We start from the raw sequence: 21,496 nt of genomic DNA, 5'->3' as shown, positions 1-21,496 counted from the left end.
AAAGCGTATTATAAAAACAGCTTATTTTATGAAAAACAACTTATTATAAAAGCAACTTATTTTATACAATAAGCTGGTTCATTTCACATTTAGTAGAATCAGAATGATGAGAAAGCAATGTAAATTTACATTATTTAACACATTTCACTTACTCACTTAGTACTAGTGCTACATTTTTTTTACTTATATTTAAAAAAAAAAAGTGAATTGATGGGCATCATGTTGTGGATCATCTACTATGAAGCCAGCTAACTTCCAAGTAGGATCTTTGGTGTTATTATCCAAGCCACAAGAATGGCCTTCTTGTCTGAGTTGAACACTAGAAGACTGTGAACCGGGTACTGCATGAAATTATCAATGTGTTTGATGTTAGCTTCTTTTTTTTTTGAGAGATGATGTTAGCTTCTTTGAAACTCAATGAAAGTAATATATGTCTGCTTATCAAAATTAAGTGAGAAAGTCACAAACAAACCTTTAATTTATTTGTACCAAATCGTGAATCAGATGCAAGCAGACCATGGTTCCCAAACTTAATCATTTGTTGCAATTGCCACTCAGTTTGAATGCCCAAAATGAATGGATCAGAATCAGAGAAATCTTGGTAGAAGAAAACATTACTCTGGCGGTTATAAAAAAATTCAAAAAGAAAAAGTGAATTGCACAAACAATGATGATAATTGATAAGATATCCTGTAGTAGTGAAATTATTCAAGGAACACATTTTTTTTTATAAAATAAGCTGTTTTGTATAAAATAAGTTGTTTTGAATAAACAGCTGATAAGTTGTTTTGCAAAAATAAGTTGTTTATTAAAATAAGTTATTTTGCATAAAATAAGTTATTTTAAAATAAGCTGTTTTGAATAAACTGTTTTTTAAAATAAGAAGTTTTGCATAAAATAAGCTGATTTGAATAAACTATTTTTTTAATAAAGAGATCGTAACCAATTGTTTTGCATAAGATAAGTTATTTTAAAGAAATAAGCTATTCTAGTTTTATTCATTGGATAAAAAATATTTGTTTTGCTTCGGTTCAGTTTGGTTAATAGGTAAGCAAATGGTTAACCGAACCATAACTTTGGTTCAGTTTGGTTACTTCCAAACTTTAAACGGTTCGGTTCGATTATTCCGAAACATTTGAGCAATTTGATTCGGTTCGGTTGGATTTTAATGGTTAACCGAACCATGTCCACCCCTAGCCACAATATAGATTGCAATGATCAATTTTAATATGTGACACCATCAAGTATGAATTTTTCGGTAGTCGAAATTCTAAAATGAAACACTTAGAAAAGTGTTCCAAAATTTTAGCTACAGTTGAAATGTGACTAAAATTTCAGAAATCTTTTCTCAAGTATTCTGGCTATCGAAAAACTTATCACATGTTTTCCAAAAAGTTGTTCGATTCTGAAAAACTTTTACATATTGGAAATATTTAAATTATATATATAGTACAAGGTAAAATTTTCTATTTTTAGAGCTTTAGGATGAGGAAAAACTTACTTCACATCCCTACAATTACCCTCTTACCCAAACAAATCAACTAAAATACCACCCTTATTCGCCACACATATGTTTCAAGGAAAACTTGGGATTTTTGTTTTGAGAAATGATATTTGAACATCCATTTGTGACAATTTTTATGACAATTTTCTCTTTTATACTCACATTATTTTTTACTTTATCTCTCTATTGTTTTGGTTTTTGTACAAATACCTACTTTTTCTTTGTAAATTATAGTTGTCAACTAAATAGTTGTACAAATAACACTCCTCTTTTGTTTTCTTTCCAAAATTGGCTAACATACCAATAGTAAACTTGAGGAGAGTTTTAACTCAAAAATCAGTTTAAATGACAAGGCTAGGAAAAAACCAATTTAAATTCTGGAGAGAGCTACTTTGATTCATATATTTTCAATATACAAAATAATAAAATATTGATTTTTTTTTTTGGGATATGTTGATGAATAACTTGAAAATATGGTGCATCAAATTAGTGTTTTAAGAATGTAATTTAAATTAGGAAAAATAATAGACTTGCTTTGTGACTAACAATATTATGCAAGTCAAGTATTATGAATGTCGCATTATGTGCAAACTGTCCTTAATATGTAAGAGCAAAGAGTAAATTTTTCTAGAATGAGTCGGGGGTTAGTATGTCTCTGACCATCTTGCTTGCTACAAAGCTTCAAATTATCAACTTTAAGGCTGGGTTAGTATGTGAACATATTTCTTGCATCCGGCCACCAACTTTAAAGTATCTTCTTCACGCATTCAATCCAGCAATGGTGTACTTAAAACTCTTTCTGCATCCTCAACACTCAATCCCTCACAAAATAGTTCAGTAAGCATAATATTATCATGAACAAGAAAAGTGAGTGGAGACATATACTTAACATTGGATGAGCTTCCCCAACGATCATGCCACAACCTTATGTAAGAACCATCGAATATATTCCACTTCATTCCCTACTTTAAGAGCACTCGAGAAGTGCACCAAAAGTGATTCAAACAGGTCCTTTTATTTTTTAGAACTTTTTTTTTTTTTTGACAGAATTTAGTTTTGAGAACTTGAGTCACTAAAGAGTGAGAATTTTCCAAGCGTGCTTGGCAAACATGGCAAGGTTGAATGCATATAAATTTCTAAAATTCATACCTCCATATTCATTTGAAACCGACAATTTCCCATGATAGTCAATGCATTCCATGATTTCTGCCATCCCACCATAATCACTTAGCTTAAACAAATGAACTACTCATCCTCCAAGTTAACATTGTGTTAATTAAGAACATAAAGTCTAATATATATAATAAACTTTTTTTTCTTCATTTTTTGAAGTTATTAAAATGAAAAGTAAAATATGTAACAAAAATTTATTACACATTAATTCTTTGAGATTTGGCCATTTATTTTTCCCCTTTTCCCAACTTTACAAAAATCAGTACATTCACATCGTCCCCAAAACTAAATTTTCAGAACATTTTTGGAAAGGAAAAAAAAGATGTGTTTTGAAAACTAAGAAGTGGCAGTGGTTGCCACAACCGAGGAAGGTCAACCACCTACAAAGGTTTCCCACCGTCCAATCTGGCTGAGGAGTAAAGAAGAGGTCTATGTGGATGGATGGGAATTAGTTGTGGTGGTGTGGTTAGCAACGTTAGGTGGTGTGGGTAGCAGCAGCTGTCGTTTTAAATGGAGGAAGGAAGACATTCTTAAAATCTCATGAAAATATGACAAAATATATTCATTAACGAATCTAACACTTGAAGCATACAATATAAGTTTTGATATCTAATATACAGTCTTGATTTTTACATGAAATGTAACTGCTATGACATGTTGAAAAATCCTTTTAATACTTGTTGGAGGTGATAGGTCTGTTTTTGAGTATGAAAGCAATGGAATCAATCCTTGCTTGTCCCATAACTCATACAGCAGTTGATGTTTCCTCTGAGGGGAGTTTCTTCTTACCTTTTGAGTTTCCTTCAATTTCCCATATATTCTTTAACATAGTTTTTGGAGGTGGCGCTGCATCTGTAATTGGAGCAACTAGTCCTGGTTTTCCGTCATCAATAACATCATCAATCAAACCGTATTCTTTCGCTTCCCATGGATTCATAAAATTATCACGATCCGTGTCCAATTCAATCTGCACAAGAATAAAATAAAATTAAAATGGTGAAAAGATAAGTATCATTTTGGACAACAAGCTAATTACACGGTGCCATATCTAACCTGCTCTTCAGGTTTTCCTGTAATTCTTGATAGTATCTTGTTTATCTTAATCTTGTGATACATCAACTCTCTCGCACGGATGCTCATTTCTGTAGCCTGTAATTACACTTCACTGTTTAGTAGTAATACTATATAATGAAAAGTTTTTGCTCATAGCCACCATGATTAAAATTATTGTACAAGCAAATTTCCAAAAGAAATCATCATATATATTTGTATGAAACCAGACATTATGAATTCATAACAGATGGCCAACACAACTCCAGGTAAAAAACTTCTATCTATAGCTACTGCAAAATAATTTTTGGTATATCAAACTTGCACCACACTAATATAATGCATCTACATGAAGTGAGGCATGTCAATACAAATTTAACTTCAAAGAACAAGAAAGGCAGCCTTCCAACCCAAGCAGAAATAGCCCCAGCAGTAAGCGTGATTTAAAGCCGTGGTGGTGAAGCTGGGTTGCATTTTAGTTAGCGTGTCTGGGAGGAGGAACATTTAGATTAAGCAACCAAACATGGTTAAAGAAAAGTACAACATCACTTGAGCTTTGTAGGAACAAGATCTTCCCTTGCTTTTAGAGGGAACCACTATCCCTTCTAAAGATTGAGGAGGTGAAACGTTTGACACAGCAGCAAGACGAGCTACTAGAGGAGTTGACAAACAATTTACCGAATGCTCAAACCAACAGCCATAATGCACTTGAGTTCAAGTGGGAGATTGGGCTTATATCTTAAAATACAACCTAAACAATTAAGCTTTATTTTAGGTACAATGGAAGATCTTGATCTATTATCTAAAGATTTAATAAATTGTGAACCACATCATAGAGACGCTGAACATCATTCTAACAGACGTCTCAAGCTATCTCCCAAATATCGCACGGACAAAAATTAACCATCAACATTGAATCAATGGATTGCGATAGAAGGCCAACTAACTGTGCATCAGCTTTCTTCCAACGTTCAAGTTCTGCTGCAGCAACATTATATGTCTTTTTAGTCAAATGGTCGGACAGACCTTGACCCAAAAACCACATCTCATTGGCGGCTTGGCAATCCACATGGTTTTTACTGTAAATTCCCCCGACATGATAGATGGACTGCCGGAGAACACACAAGATAGCGAAGACTTGTTTGTAGATGCTGCTGCCCTTGGAAACCACTCAAGAAAATAAAGCCAGCGCAATAGGGACTGACTGGAACACTACCATTGTGGTGTGCAAAAGACCAGAGAAGTGCAGAAAAAATAATTCTGAAAAGTGAGAGATTTATTTTTGAAGAAATAAACAAGGAAACACTGTTTCAGGGGTCAAATAGGACGGGCAACCCCCACATCGGAAAGAGGATTCCCTGACAAGATGAACAGAACAAACTGCGCAGAAAACATAGCAGCAGAAGGTGGCACATGACCTTCAAGCACCAGCAAACTTGCTGTCTTTGTACTAGCGAGTGACAGCGGTGCTTAGGGGAATGGCCGAACTGACTATAGAGGTCATGATGGGAGGATCGCCGTGACACCTAGGCAGGGACGGAACCAGGAATATTTACTGAGGAGGGGCGAAAACCGTAATTTCCATTTAAATAGGGAAAATAATCACACAACTTTTGATGGAGGGAAACAATGTTACAATCTATTGTATGCAGTGTAATACTCATTTTATTTTATCATACGAGTTCTCTTAGATGAGTGGTGATTTGACAATTGGATTTTTATTTTCATTAAATTTTTTGATTCGATTTGATCATTATTTTTTTAGAAGTGCTGGCGACAGACTCAAAAACACACATTTTTCAACACACATCCTTTCATTTGTTGTAATTCAAATGGATTCTACTAAATCACATAGGATCGACATAAATTTAGTGGAACTCATAAGAATTTCAACTAATAAGAGTGTGCTTTTTTTATGCTAATAAAAGAGAGTGTTGTTAACATAATTTTTATTTATTTTATATTATACAATAAGTTACATCATGTTAAAATATAAAGTAATAAAAAATTATTTAAAAAAAAGAAAGAAAGGAAGCAACAACAACAACCAAGCCTTATCCCACTAAGTAGGGTAGGCTACATGAATCAAACGACGCCATAGTGTTCTACTTCTATCATATGAGTTACAAGTGCAACTGTAACAGATTCTCAGTGAGAAGGTTATATGGGCTACATGAATCAAACTTAAAGGTGTTTGATCAAATGATTGAAAATCGAAACCTGGCTGAGTAAGAGAGCAGTTGGGAGACAACAGCTAAGATACAATACAATACAAGAGGTTCTCCCTGCTTTCCGCTGCCTAAAGGACAAAGTGGCTCTTTGAGTGGGGGTATTGACAGAGGAGAATTAGGCACAATACAGAGGATAGTGACCTCTAAAGGTTGTTATCATCATTGTTAGAGTATAGTCTACTTACAAAAGTGCTCCGGATTTATGATTTAGTAGATCTATTCAGCTTTGTACAGTAGTCTCTACAGTTGTCATTTTTTTTTTTTGAAGTACATTTGTCATTGTTAAAATCAGTAATGCTCCGTAATAGCCAGTTAGTATCAGTTAAATGACAGGTATGTCAGTTAGTTTACCTACATCCAAGTCATCTATAAATAGGACTACTGTATTTTCTAGCCATGTGCAACATTTTCAGGTTCAGTTTGCAACAAACAGCTCTAAGATGCTCTCTTTACTCTCACTTGTTTGAATTCAAAGCTAATCAAACTAGTCGGAATTGTGTCAATAGCATATTTAAGCTACAGATTTGAAGCAATCATGCCGGAGTTTATGAAAAAAGATATTTTTTCACTCATTTCAAGGTGGAACTGATTTTAACAGTTACTCGCAGTTAAAGAAAATCATATGGCTTCCACATCCCATACTTCTTCACAAATACTTCAAATATAAAATTAGCTTAAACTTAAGCATGATTATCAGCACACACAAAAAAGATAGCCATGACAAACTTCAGACCTATTACTAGTTGACAATAATCAAAACCGGAGGATATAAGTGGACAGTCTTACTTTTCCACCAGCAGACCCGAGCGGTTGATGAATCATAACTCTGGAATTCGGCATACAATACCTCTTCCCCTTTGTACCAGCAGCGAGGAGAAATGCACCCATGGATGCTGCAAGTCCAAGGCAAACGGTTGACACGTCTGCCTTGCATAACTTCATGGCATCATAAACTCCCATTCCTGCACGGAACGATTAGCAAAATAATAGCAATTAGCAGACGAATGAAAGATTTCAGATTCATTAAATGGAGAAATGCACCAAACTTCGCTTCCAACACTCATCGATTCAATAAATTTTTCTCTTATAAAATAAATTTTATAAATCTGTGTTAGCTTGTGAACCAGAGTGATAAAAAATTCCTTATAAAACAAATTTTATAAATATGTGTTAGCTTGTGAATCAGAGTGACCAACAATTTCTTGTTTTACTCAGTAATAAAAATGTAGTGTATAACTCATACCAACAACTCAGTTACCACAAGCAGTTAATTACTAAAGTGAGTTATTAAAGGCTGAAAGCTTGTGCACGGCATTAAGTAAACGCAGTGATGTCAAACATGGATCGCAGAAATTAGCGGTTTGTTCGAATTTCGTTTCGCTACATCGCTATAGCACCACTAGAGCTGCTATTGAACAACAATTTGTACTAAATACATATTGCAGAACAATAGAAATTTGTTAAAACTCCACTATGCTATAGCCGCTGTTTAACAATACTGAGTAAACATATCTTGAGCAGTCAATCAACAAAATTGAGCTCAAGATTCAAGTAGATCCACGACAAGTCAAGTGCAAATAAGAACAAATGAATAAGAACGTCAAGTAAAACATTGTTTACATACCAGCAGTAACAGAACCACCAGGTGAATTAATAAACAACTTGATATCTTTGGTAGGATCATCAGCATCCAAAAACAAAAGCTGACTAATCACAAAATCTGCAGTCATATCATCCACCTGCTCAAACAAAGAAATTCACAAACACACAATCAGATACCAGGTGAGTTCTAAGGTGGACCACCTTCATAGGTTGTCCGCCGTGGACCAATACTTCAAATTATCAGAAATTCCAATGACAATCGACGTTACTGTTCAAAAATAAAAAATCACAACTCTTGTCATATTCACGGCTAAGACAGTGACTTGATTGATGTCGGTTCAATATGAGCTACATATCCGTTGTTTTAATCAAATGGTATAAATTAAGTCACTATTTCAATCGTAAAAATGAGGAGAACCATTTAACATCTATTATCTAGAGACAACGTTTGTTGTTGTTGGAGTTATAAACATGTTTTAAGTATTAGTCTAAGATGGACCACTTATGAAGGTGGTCTATATTAGAATTTCTCTAGATGCAATCTCTTTTAGTTGCATTTCATTATCCCTCTTTGTTCTTTCAGTTTTTACCACCTCTTCAAAATGAAACCACATTATCAAACAACCATAAAAATATCCCAAAATCAACAACAACATCAAACACATCTTCAGCAATTCAACAATATTATCATATTAATTCTCCTTTTTTAACCATTTCCCCTATTTGTCCATTCTTCATGATGTTTTTGCTCTGCTGTAGCACAACTATTCCGATCGAAAGCATGTCTGGTATCTGACACATGTCAGTTTTGGTCACTGACCCATTCTTTTTCTGAAAACTCGGTATCCGGCTCAAAGACCGATTAATCTGGGGACCAATCCCACGGTCCACTAGTGAAGGACCCAATTACACCAACACATGAGATTACATTCAATTATTTCATTTTCTCAAATTACTGTGTCAGTGTCCTATCTGGTGTCTTTATCCGGTGTCTGTGTGGGTGCTTCATAGTTTTGTGGGCATGCTATTAGACTAAACCCAGATGAAAAGTTTGTAAATTTCCGACAAAAAGAGACAAAAGGGTACTCATAAAACATCTGAAAAAGGAAGATTAATAACCTGAGAACCCAAGAAAACAATTCTTTGACGGAGAAGCATGTTGGTAGTATCAAGCTCTTCGAATTTGGGAAGCCATGGAGAAGCGGTTTTGGCAGATAAATCATGGGAAACAAGCCAGTTAGAGGATAAAGTGGGTCTGATAGAGGAGTTAACGATAGTTGTTCTTTGTTTGGTTGAAAATGGAATTTGAGAGTGGAAAATGTTATTGTTATGGTTTAACAATGTCTTCTTGTTGGAGTTGAAGGTTAGTGGCAAACATGTTGAGGCTACTAAACTCACTTCCATTTTTCTTCTTTGAATCTTCTCTTCTCTTCTCTTCTGGTTTAGCTTCTTTGTTTTGGTAACTAATAGTGACCCTTTTTGTCGTTTGTTTGATATGAAAATGAATGTAATTGGGTTTACAAACTTTAGATTTTTTGGTAGGAAATTGTTATTTGCACCCACTTATATAAGATAAACAACTCTTTTTGTTCTAAAAAAGAAATGGAACACCAACAACCTCAATGTAATTTATGTATAACCTATCAATTATAAAATTTAAAATTTAAATTCAAGTCACAGTTGGTATGAGCAGAAGATCTAACTATTTGTGTCAACCACAATTTGATTAAAAACTCTTATTTTTAAATACACTTTGTGAAAAAGTGTTTGATAACAAAAAAAAAAAAAATACCAAGTCTAAATTGAAATTGAAGAAAGGTATTTGAACCAAAATTGTATTTGATTAATCTCTTTTAGTACTCTTTAAAAAGGTTAATATTTTATGTAATTTTGTTAAGGATGAATTTTTTTGAGCAAAAAGAATAAGGTTGATATATAATATAAATTCATAATGAATCAATTATTTTTCTATTGAAAAAATTCGATCAATCAATTCTTACATGACTAAACCATCATTTATGCCCAAAGAAACCTGTGAAATAAACCTGCAGCATTGCAATTCTTAATTCTTGTTATCTCATGGCTCTAATGTTTTCTTCTCACAATCTTCCTCTCCATCTTAATTATAACAAAACCCCTTCTGCTTTTCAATCTCAAATCATACCTTCATCAAAACCCAACATACACTTCCTCCAATTCCCATCAATTCAGTGTTCCTCAAGTTCCAACAACAAAACCAGCAGCAACATCAACCTCAGAACTTGCAAGAACTGCAAAACCCAATTTGACCCTCAACTCAACCACCCTCTTGCTTGTCGATTTCATACTGCCCATTTTGGAGGTACCCCACTTGCTTTTTCTTATTTGTATTTTATTAAATTTGCAATATTTTGATTTTGATGCATCAATAATTAAATATTATAATGCTGGTCTGACTGTAGTTAATAATGAATCATCAAGACTGACATTGGCACGTAGATAGTGATATTAATTTGAGAAAATGGAAGTTATTGAATGTCAAGTGTCGGCATTTAACATCGATACAATTCAAACACCGAACACGCCTTCAGTTCGAAGTGTCGGTGTTTCATTGGTAATTAGTTACAAAGGAAATGATGAAAGTCAAGTCAAGTGTGGTATACTAAGATATTGTTAGACAGGGATTGGATGAGTGTAGTTTTATCTGTTCTTATGAGAAGCTGACCAGGATCTACCCATCAATTGAATAGGTAACTTTTGACAAGAAAATATCTATGCAGCACACGTGTTCCGTGTCAATTTTCTTAAATTATTATCAGTTTTGGTGTCGTGTTTAATGTTTGTGTTTCTTAGAGAAATATTTCCTTTTAAAGCTTTCAGTATCTTAATCACTTATTTGTCGGTGTTAAGCTCTAGTGATGCAGACATAGTTAACTTATCAAGCTTCATTTGTTAAGTTGAGTAATGGTGAGCAGGTGATACAAGGAAGGACAATACAAGGTTCACAATGTACAGCAGCTTTAATGTTATATCTAGGATAGTAGGATTACATTTTGAATCTTCTGTTCTTCTCAATTGATGAAGTTTTCTTGAAGTAGTGATAGTTAAGGCTTGAGAGGTATAGAAAGGCTTCCTTCCACTCAGTGCATTGTTTATCATGGGCCATGTTAGCCACGGCTTTCTTTTAACCCTTTTCAAAGCTTTCACAAATCACAATGCCTTTCCTCGCTAACTTTCTTCTTGGAGATTGGGTTCTTGAGTCTTGATTAGAGGAAACTACTTCTATACAGTGGTAGAAATTTAGTGGAAATAGCTTTCATCATTATATGGGACAAGAAATATTACATTACATTTTAAGATTACTTGATTAATTGGTTTTGACGTGTAGTGTCAAACTTGTTCGTAAATATAGATATGATGCCTTTTTTTTTAAGAAGCTAAACTAGCCCGCCAAAATTGGCACCAGGGATAATCGAACCTGAGACCTTGAGGAGGAGCACACTCCAAGCACCCAAGCCAACACCACCAGGCCAACCCAAGTGGGTTGATATGATGCCTTTTTTACCTGGGAGGCACGAGCATAAGCTGTTTCTTTTCATTATGCAGCTTTGGATATTCATGTATCTGGATGTAAATCTAGTCAATTATCTGATAACTTATTAGAATGAAATGAAAAAACATACACAACTTTAATTCTGCGGGGAAGGAGAGAATAAAATCTTATATAGAACCTATGTTGTAAGGCAACGTAACTGTGTTTTTCTGATGACATAGCACAATTAGTAATGAAAAGACTTGTTGACATTCATATGAGGCAGCAATTATGATTTTAGATTTCATGCCCAATAGACCTTTTTGATTACAAACTTAAGTTGTGTTTACAACAGCTACAAATGTCAATACATAATGTTGGTTCTCTTACTTTTATGGAGCCATAACATTGATTTCTATAAAGTTCTAGTTAACAAGGGATCTACTATGTAAGGTTCAGATCTCAAGCTTGAGTGTGAGATGATGCAATTAGAAGGCATGTAGGTTTAGCTAGAGAAACTAAATCATGTTGGATCCATATTGGTACTAATTGTAGACCTCATGAATTTCGTAACCAAACCTAAACCCACTAGGTGGGTCAGTCAGCTACATGGATCAAATGAGACCATAATATCCTATCAAAAATCATATTTCTAGTCAAACCATTGACCTCTATGTTTTTATTAATGGCAACATTAAATATCACGAACTTTTTTTTTGTGAATTTTCACGGACCACATTTTGGGTTCAAAAGATTAGTTCCGAGTTTGACAAAAAACAGGATGGGTAATGGTGCTAAGCAGTTAGTCATAAATGTTGCTTGTGATAGTTATTGTCGTGACATTTAGCATTCCTTTTGGTAATAGTTTCAATTTGTCCAATCATTGCATTGATGAAAGTTTGTGAATTTTGATATCATTGATGCTAATTTGCATTACTAGCTATTTGGTTACAAGTTGGCAGTGATTGAATGTTTTATATTATCCTCAACCACAGGAGAAACTAAGAGAAAGTTTGAAAGTGTGCATGAAGGGGGAACCATGAACACTCCTGGCTCTGGCAAAGTTCTTCAGTATTGGCATTGTTGTGGATCTGAAGATCCATTTGATATCGGTTGCACCGCTTCTCCTCACTCCTCATATGATGACTGATTTAGATGCCATGAATCTGTGATTCACTTTCTCTGTTGAGGATTCTTTTTGCTAAATATAGTTTCTGAGCTCTTGTAAAAAAACCTTTATTCAACAGTTTCTGAAAACATGAATTCTTTGTTGTAAACAATTGCACAAGTATGAGAGTCCTCAAATCTATTGCTCAGTCCAAATACTTGGTTTTCCATTCATGGCCTGCTCCATTGACAAAAGCATGCCAATGTGAAAAAACTTTTATAAATATAAGACTAAAATTAAGGAGATTATATGGGCAATCCAATTCATGAGTAATTTTTTTGAATAGTATACAAGATCTGTGTCAAAAAGTAATGCAACCTTATGTGTCAGAAAGTAATTTTTTTGGCAATCCAATTCATGAGTAATTTTTTTGAATAGTATACAAGATCTGTGTCAAAAAGTAATGCAACCTTATGTGGACAAATTGCCCACTTTTTTATTTTTAATGGTTACAAGTATTATTAAAGAGGTCCTACCGGGAGTCGAACCCAGGTCGCTGGATTCAAAGTCCAGAGTGCTAACCACTACACCATAGAACCACCACACACAAATTGCCCACTTTTGATTAGTTTTTCTATACATATATTTTTCTTTTTTTCTTTTTCATTTCACTAAAACATTGTGAATGGTTTCTTGAACATGATTTGCCAGGAAAAGCAAAATAAAAGGAGAAATCAAATTTTATCATTAAAATATTGATGTCAAAACGATATCAATAGATTTGAATGTGTATTTTTAAAATGCGTATAACTTGTAAGTAAAATAAGAGGGAGCTAGAGATAATTATATACTGTGTTACATGCGGTATCTTATTTTGATGCTCAAATAAATTTAAATAGAAAGGGGATTGCTCTTGAAGTTAGGTATTTGAAGGAAGGTTTTGACCATAACATTTTTAATTAAATAAACAAAACTTGATATTCCAATGCTAATGTTCATCCGTGACACAGGCAATTCCAAGATTCATATATATACTTTGTTTATAGTTAATATTTGAGATTGCTAAACAGTATACCTTCCTTGAGTATGTGGAATTAAAGTTCCTTTCTTCCGTTACCTTTTCTAAACGTACTACCTTAGGCTAGGCAAACACAAAACAAATAGAAACTACTCATATAATGAAATTGGTTTACGTTGTAGTTGTAATTTCCGAAGGAATGTATTTCCTAGTGCATAAAGTTGAGTTTTCTTGATTGATCACTACATACTAAATCTAAAGGAAGATATTATTGCAACAAATTACAACTCTATGGTCAAACAATGTTGATGTGATCTTTTTTCCATATAAAATGGATGATCAAATTGACTCATATTCTCCTAATACATCGGTACAATGTCGAATATGTCACGATGAAGATGAAGACTTAAACATGGATACACCTTGTTCTTGTTGTGGTACCTTGAAGGTAAGAATTACCTTGCTCGTTTTCTTTCTTTATTTTCCGACTGTGAACATCGTTCTTTAATTAAGACAAAGATCGGAATAAATAGATTGAACAAACTGTGTATGGCATATTCTTTTACAATGTAATTTTCAAAATTCATTTGTATGACTTTATAACTGATATACAGTCCAAAATTATTTGAGTTTGTGCCACCATTAGGATATTGTTATCATGTTTTGCCCTAGTATACGTCCTTTTGCAAGCTTGGCTTAATTAACAGTTTTCATTTGAGAATTTATCTACTTGCATAAGTATTTGTGATACTGTTTGAGAGAGTTTATACGAAAAACTTTGTTTGGCTTTATTTTATATTTTGTTACAAAAATAACTTATGCACAAGCCCCTATGTGATAAACTCTTATGCTATAACTATAAGTGCTTAATTAAGTTGTTTATCCAATCATATCATGGATTAACAAGTTTAAGTTGACTCTTGTACTTTCCATACATTGTAGTATGCACATCGAATATGTGTTCAAAGATGGTGCAATGAGAAAGGTGATACTACTTGTGAGATTTGCCAACAGGTCTGCACTTTGCTATTATCTTATTCAACATTTGATCATAAGTTATTCAAATTATTGAGAAAAAATATGCTTAATTATCTTCCCCTTTATTTTGTTGATTGTGTTAATTGCAGCAACTTAAAGGCTACACTGCTCCTCCACCAGCTCCTTTATTCCGCTATGGGTATGTATTCATAAATCATTAGTTAGTTCATATCATAGTGCTCTTTATATATTGATTTCCTTCTGGATCAAATAATGATAGAAAATTGTTAATTATCTCTCAGGGGCAACTGGGAAATTCCAAATATCGGTCTTAATAATCATCGATTCATAGCACTGTTTCCTACTAATCATGAATTCCTAGACCTTGACTTTGAATATTCTGCACCCTCTACAAGGAGCCTAATGTTCTTCCGCATTGTTACTGTTATTGTAATTTCCATTTGCTCCATTTACATATGTGTTTGCGCGCAAAGATTCCACACATTCACGTAGTCAGCAGCTCGAGCAGTCATGTATTAAAGCAGATTTACCAAATTTAAAATAGGAGCCGTCCAGTTTTGGTTTAATGACTCCAACTACTGATTGCGTGAATTTGTGAAATCGGATCATGCATTTACACAGTTAGCAATTAGAGTTGTTAGATCAAGATCGGCTTTAATTTCAAGTTTGATTTTAAAGATGATGTACCGAACTTATAAATTAGAGTTGTCCAATCTTAATTCAACCGCGTTGATATGTTGACTACGTAAATGCAATTTCATTTACAATTGATTTCTGAAGATTATGATCATTCTTACAATAAGGTTGGTTCCCTATCTATCTATTGCAGTTTGTTGTTCTGCTTGTTTTACGTCATACACTACCAATCATACTCATGCTCAATGGAGTAGGAGAGTATTCTCTGACAGTGTTTATGGTAAGAGTGTAAAGGTACAATAATAATGGAAACAGTTGACAACCTTTTTTATATGGATTGGTCCAAATGAAATTTTGATTTCGTTAATGTATTTGCAGTTGCTAGTGTGGGGAATCGTTGGATTAATTATACCAGTGTATATGATGGTCAAAGCTCTTAGCGCTATCCAAGTCCAACAACTTCAACACCAGGTTAACGAGTTCAATTTTTTCTGAAACATTTGTATTTGGTTTTGTTTAATAGGATTAGACAGTAAAAATCAGTGCTTATTATATTTGAAATTTTTCATTGCAGACCCATAAAATAGTTGGTTAGATCATTACAAATTCCATGTGTCCAAGCCATAGTTATAAAATAGATTTATATAAGGGTTTTTTCTATCATGTTCAAAATAGAAAAACCCTTATATAAAAATCTTATATAAACCCTTTTGGTGCACTATTTGTTATCACTCCGCGTCATTTGAATTAGTCAAATGCTTTTATTTCAACAAGCTGATAACAATTCCTTATGTACAGTAATCGGTTTTAATCTTTATATTTTTATGCACAGGATCATAATTCCTTTGTGCAATCACGTGAGGAAAATGACATGGGGCAGTCTCAATTGCGTGCCATCCATATTCAGTGATTCCACGGTCTACTTCAGATGAAAAGATCGCAATGATGTTAAAAAAAATCAGATCATAAAAGACCTGAATTGATGAAGATATTGATGTAGCTCCTAGTTTGAAAATGAGAATCAATGTGACTAGACGTTATTGTTCATTATAATGCATAGTTTCTTCTTCTATTAAGCTCTAGCAAATTATCCTTCAATGTAATCTTTAATTTAATCCTCAAATTTATAATTGGATTAATTCACTAGTCAGCGTGCGAGATGGTGTCGTTCTTCCAACTTCTGCAATAGTGTAACATAGAAATTCCTAAACAAACAAATCATAACATGAAGAACAAATAGTACAAACGATAACGTATGAAGAACAAGTAGAAACAGCAACCTGTCAATTAAAAGTAAATTATAACATTACTAGGGAATAGTTCAACAAACACAAACACACATCACAATTCCAAGTTTAAACAAAGCTCAAAAGAGATACTACGGAACAGTCTCAGACCATAACATTACGAGCCAAAAACAGGCAAACATCATCACTCAAAAGTTTTAAAACAAAAACTCAATGACACATAGGGAAAACAGACCCTTTATTCTAAATAAAAGACACAAACATAGCAACAGATGTCGACAATTCACAGACACATTATTCTTCCTCCGACTCTGACTCTGCACTCTGAAGCCATTCAATGAAGGGTTTCACATTCTTCCAAATCTGAGCATTTTTGGTGTCTCCTTTCAGCCCTTCTTGATACCACTGCAATATGTGCTCTTCCTCCAGCGCATCAGCATCATAGAGTGCCTTCAGAACCAGGGCAACTTCCTTGAGTGCATTGGAAGTGGACTTGCAAGAAAATTCCTCAATTGCACGCAGCAACAGCAACGGCATACCCTCTTCCACAGCAACTGCAGCAGCAAGGTAATTCTTCTTCTTAATTGCTTCTTTTGCAAACCCTTTCTCAATGTCACCAAATAGGGCTTCATACAGAGCACTCATCTTTTCTTGTGGAGAGACGGGAAGTGATGCCCAATGGGCCACCAATTCTTTGGCCGAAGCACCTTTCTTCAAATCAGCTTTGATTTCCCCAACCAGAGTCTTGTAGTTCATGGAGTTACCATTACCATTAGCGGGATTGTCACTTACCTTTGCAGCTGCTTTCTCCTCCTTCTCAGGTTCAGTTGTGGAGAGCATAACCATATCAGCTGTCACAGCACTCAACTGTTCTTGGATCCGCAGCCGAGCAGCCTCTAGTGATGTATCTGTTTGCCACTGTACATCATCTTCATCTTCAGCCTCATCCTTCTCATCGACTTGACTTCGAGTAGGAGATGTGTGGTCTTCATCAGAGCCATTTCCTTTTTTCTTTGAAGAGCTTGTTTTTGCGGTGCTTTCCTTAGCTCCCTTCTTCTTGACAGCCTCTTTCTTCAGCTTTTTCAGCTCCTCATCAGCTGCTTCACCTTCCTTCAGTCTCTCCTTCTCAGCTCTCCTCATGGCCTTCTTGTCCTTGCCGCCCTTCTTACTCTCTGGTGGGTTCTTAATGATGAAGGTAGTCAGCTTGTCTCTCATATCCACGTCAGACACAAAACCACAAGCAGCACATTTCATCTGGATCATTTGAGTCTTGGTAATTATGATCTCAGTTTCAGGATTTCCACAACCATAACACTGGACGTATTTCTTGATGAAGTTCTCAAGAAGGCCAGCAAGTTTCGCAGTATCATGTGCTCCGTTGACATGAGAAGTCCCAGTTTTCTCATCGAATTTTGACTGTGCTCCAAGTTCACAGCCAAAATACTTGGTTGTGTAAGAGGCTGGCCTTGCCAAAGCTTTTGCAATATCAACCATGTTGACAATATTCGTTTTGATGCCATTACCTCTGCCCTCAATTTTGGTAATCATTCTAGGCATCTTGTACCTGTAGAAGGCATCATCGCTGTTGCCAGCACCAATGTTCTGTAACGCCATGATGATTCAAATGCAGGAAGTCTCGGAGAAACAGAGGAGAATATCACAGTCAGCAATGAAGATCTCCTTTAGAGGTTGCGGGAGGTTGCAAATAGAAATTACAGAGCTCAGTATGTTCCTGGTATGGGGCACGATGCATACAGCTGATTTTTCTAAGTAACGGCTTGTTCTTTTTCTTAGAAGAAGAAAAACACTCTCTAAGCAACTCAATTGCTCCCAGATGGATGGTTGCCTGTTCAAACATGAAAGAAACTTCAACGTTGCACCTTCACCTCAGAATCTGCCACCGCAGAACTAGCAGGAATCCTGAATCAACAACCACAAGCTACATTAATTTGGTTACAAAAGTGAAATATTTGATAATTAAAACACTTCCGATAAACGACAAAATAACAGCAGGCAAAAGTAGTTAAAAACCCAACATTAATGCCTTAATGAACAGTAAAATGATCAACGTTACGGAAACACAATAAAACACAATAAACCGACAATATTAGCGCATATTAATGACTGAATAACACATAGCAAATGACGGTTAGAAAAGCACAAACAAGTATCGAAAACGACAAAGTTGGAAATAGTTAATAATAACTAATTGTAACCATCTGCAGCCAAAAATAACAATATTTTGCCAAAATCAGCTTGAAAATAGCTTAATCATTTAAGCATATTATAATCAAATGAACAAAACAATGATAACCAGGCCTTAAATCATTTACAAACACACAGTAATCTGCAAAAATAATTCAGCTCTATAAAAAACATCTAAATATAACCTAAACCTAAAACCTAATCAATCTTATACAACCTAAACCTAAACCAGATCAATCCAGATTAAAGCATATACAAACACCGTAATTTAAACCTAATCATTCATAAATAAATAATAAATAATAACCTAAACCTAACACAATAAAAAAAAATCCAAAATCCAAAAAGAAATAACAGTTAATCAAGCAAACAATGATACAAAACAATTTTTCAATTCAAATACAAAAACCTTTATCACCAGATTAAGCTTAACGAAATATCGTTACACACAACAACGCAACAAAATCATAGTCGAAAACATTCAGATCTCAATCATATATCATCGATTAAAATCAAAACTCATCAAACAAAAATATAAATTAAATCGAAAACAAATAGAGGTAGAACAAGATTCAGATAACACGATCTAGGTTAATTGAAAATCAAATAAACAGATAAATAATCATGAAAAAAATATGAAGGAATATTGAAAAAGTGATAGAAAAAGGAAGAGATAGAGAGAGAAAGCAAACCCTAGAAGAGATTGAAAGAAGAGAGTGGTGGAGGCGATAGGAGGCGCAGCGAGAGAGAAAGTGTGTGTTTGTTTGTGTTTTGAGATTATGAGAACGGTGCGGCTCATAACAATACAACTCAAATTTATATATAGCACTCATCAATAACCCTTGTTCCGTGTTAATTCTGTTTTTTTATTTTTTTATTTTTTTATTACTCTCTCTAGATTATTCTTTTCTTTCTCCCCAAACAATTTTAATTACGTCAATATTGTTATTCAACTTTTTTCTTTTCTTTTTTTTTTTTACTAGAATTTCTATGTAATTGTGTGATTTCTTTTTTGACTAAGAAACGTATGAAATAAAAACTTTAAATATTTTTTTGGTCTAGAGATAATGAAATGGTCTTTGGAAAAAATTGAAATCCTTATTTATTATAGTTTTTTCACTTCAATTTCAATTGATCACGAATTCATTGCAATAAATTATGATTGATTCACACCATTGACAATGTGTTTTCCGTCAAACGGGGAATTTAAACAGTTTTAATATTCCTTTTAACTCTTGAAAATAAGGTTCGTGAAATTTTGGGTCTAAAGAAATATGGAATGTATGGCACGACTCTTTTCTTTAATGTGAAATAGTTTCATATAATTGGCCAAGTAGTGGGAAAGAATCTTACTTATGTGTTATGTTTGTTTTCACGAGAGAGTTCACATTAGACGTGTGTCTATTAAAAATGCGTCTATTAGAAGTTAGGGTTTATGGCTTCTTAAATTTACAACAGAAGTAACATTGAGATGCCTGTTTATCATGGAAAATGTCAAACCAAACACGCTGCTGAAAAATTCGTATTCTAAACCACTTTATCCTTGTTTTAGGGTAAGACAAATGCAAGTTTTTCTAAAGGTGGTATTTGATTTAGTTTTTCTAATTAGCAAAACTGAAACTCCAACTTAGGTAAAAAAAATCAAAAAAAAAATAAATCCAAGCATTTAATAAGTTTTAGGGAGAAAAAACATGTTAAAAGTCTGTTCCTCGATGTGTACCAGACATTAAATATGGATACAAATCACAATCGATATTTAAACACGCATTAGTGTGTTTTTTTACCTATGTTAAGTCACGCTACGTGACATAACAAGCGCTAGTGTATTTTTTATCTAAGTTAAGTCACGTAGCGTGACTTAACTTGCGCTAGTGTATTCTGAGTGAGTTAACTCGCGCCAGTTGACCGGTGCAGAATTGAAGAACAGACATTTTTTTGTATGTGGTCAGTTTTTCAACATTCAATCCACACGTTTTTAACACCATTTTACACGTTTTTTGACCACATTAATGGTGTTTACAACCTATACTACCATTTCCACCTATAAATACCCCTCCATACTTTCCTAATTTCTCACACCATATCACTTTCTCCCCCTCCTCACTTTCTCCCTCTATTTCTCTTCTTTCTTTCTTTTTCAATATTCTCTTTGAGGGCAAAACTGTGAAGTAGATAAAATAGTCACAAGGAAGGGGGGTTTGAATTGTGACCCTTTAAAATTAATCCTGTCACTTAAAAGTTATTCTCAAGTTGATAACTTGGAATGGTTAAGTTAACAGACAGACTTCAGAACGTTCTGAAGTGTTAGTATAAAAACAATTTAAATAATTAAATGTGTTTGTGTGTGTTGTGTTTACTGTAAGTAAATAGTAAAGAGAAGAGAAGAAGAACACACAGAAATTTATAGTGGTTCACCCAATGTGGGTTAGTCCACTCCTCACAATTTTGTGAGATTTTCCACTATGATGCTTGAGATAACTTCTCAAATCCTGCACCTTACAACCTTGTTCACCTGAACAATTACAATAACTGTATTCTCTTAGCCACAGCAAGCTTACACCTTTCTTGCTAAGTTAACCACTTAGACTTTACACCTTTCTGCTCAAATAACATTTTAGTACCCCTAAAGCTAGATGAGACTTTTCTTTACAATTTGTATGGAAGTTGAATGATATAGATCAGACAAGAGAAGAATGGAGGTTGAGATTTATCTTTGAAAAGATAAGGGAGATATTGATTTGCACTTTTGAAGACTTCTTGGAATCTTTGTGATGATCAATATTTTTGCTAAAGCTTCAAACACTCTTATGTTGTTTTCTTGTATGCTTTGCAAAGGTGTGTGTTATGCTGAGGTCTTGATCTCTATTTATAGAGTTCTTGAGCCTTTGTAGCCGTTGGAGAGTGACCACTGGTCTTATGCCACGTGTCCTGGGACCCACCAACTTTAACTTGAAATTCTGGACAAACTGAAATACTTCAGAATGTTGTTGTGTTCTTCATGATCTTCATCTGGGTTCATGTGGATGAACGGTCAGATATGCATCTGGGCTTTTGCAGATGAATGTCTCATGAATTTCTGGGTTGTACTTTGAAGATTTGCTTTGTACGACTTCAGAATGTTGATAGAACAGATCTTCTTTGAAATATGTCTTGGAGCGCGTGCAGGATCTCATAAAGTGGAGCTGTCACTTCACTTCCATGCTTTAGGAGAT

The 21,496-nt window shown here is 34.3% G+C and overlaps 4 protein-coding genes and 1 non-coding gene across 5 annotated transcripts; 2 read left to right on the top strand and 3 right to left on the bottom strand.

The window, feature by feature from the left end:
- Positions 1 to 3,213: 3,213 nt before the first annotated feature.
- On the bottom strand, positions 3,214 to 9,030 carry LOC11436233 (ATP-dependent Clp protease proteolytic subunit 3, chloroplastic). Its single transcript, XM_003624370.4, has 5 exons — positions 8,680 to 9,030; positions 7,583 to 7,697; positions 6,745 to 6,920; positions 3,731 to 3,826; positions 3,214 to 3,644 (listed from the first exon to the last, which is right to left on the bottom strand). Exons 1-5 carry the CDS (start codon positions 8,962 to 8,964, stop codon positions 3,423 to 3,425), a joined length of 894 nt encoding a protein of 297 aa, XP_003624418.1. The 5' UTR covers positions 8,965 to 9,030; the 3' UTR covers positions 3,214 to 3,422.
- Positions 9,031 to 9,542: 512 nt separating this feature from the next.
- Positions 9,543 to 12,412, top strand: LOC11431896 (uncharacterized). Its single transcript, XM_024771223.2, has 2 exons — positions 9,543 to 9,901; positions 12,067 to 12,412. The coding sequence occupies exons 1-2, from the start codon at positions 9,640 to 9,642 to the stop codon at positions 12,219 to 12,221; spliced, it is 417 nt and encodes a 138-aa protein (XP_024626991.1). The 5' UTR covers positions 9,543 to 9,639; the 3' UTR covers positions 12,222 to 12,412.
- Positions 12,413 to 12,706: 294 nt separating this feature from the next.
- Positions 12,707 to 12,778, bottom strand: TRNAQ-UUG (transfer RNA glutamine (anticodon UUG)). The gene has a single exon. It is a non-coding gene; the product is annotated as a tRNA-Gln (tRNA).
- Positions 12,779 to 13,409: 631 nt separating this feature from the next.
- On the top strand, positions 13,410 to 15,987 carry LOC11437485 (uncharacterized). The gene is made up of 7 exons (XM_003624367.4): positions 13,410 to 13,645; positions 14,140 to 14,211; positions 14,325 to 14,374; positions 14,478 to 14,625; positions 15,026 to 15,112; positions 15,211 to 15,303; positions 15,665 to 15,987. The coding sequence occupies exons 1-7, from the start codon at positions 13,529 to 13,531 to the stop codon at positions 15,740 to 15,742; spliced, it is 645 nt and encodes a 214-aa protein (XP_003624415.1). The 5' UTR covers positions 13,410 to 13,528; the 3' UTR covers positions 15,743 to 15,987.
- Positions 15,988 to 16,113: 126 nt separating this feature from the next.
- On the bottom strand, positions 16,114 to 19,133 carry LOC11427568 (eukaryotic translation initiation factor 5). The gene is made up of 2 exons (XM_003624366.4): positions 18,977 to 19,133; positions 16,114 to 17,999 (listed from the first exon to the last, which is right to left on the bottom strand). The coding sequence occupies exon 2, from the start codon at positions 17,691 to 17,693 to the stop codon at positions 16,374 to 16,376; it is 1,320 nt and encodes a 439-aa protein (XP_003624414.1). The 5' UTR covers positions 17,694 to 17,999; positions 18,977 to 19,133; the 3' UTR covers positions 16,114 to 16,373.
- Positions 19,134 to 21,496: the final 2,363 nt, after the last annotated feature.

Source organism: Medicago truncatula, chromosome 7 (assembly GCF_003473485.1).
Source record: "Medicago truncatula cultivar Jemalong A17 chromosome 7, MtrunA17r5.0-ANR, whole genome shotgun sequence".
Lineage (NCBI taxonomy): Eukaryota > Viridiplantae > Streptophyta > Magnoliopsida > Fabales > Fabaceae > Medicago > Medicago truncatula.
The sequence above is the reverse complement of the archived record's forward strand: the minus strand, read 5'-3'. Positions and strand labels throughout refer to the sequence as shown.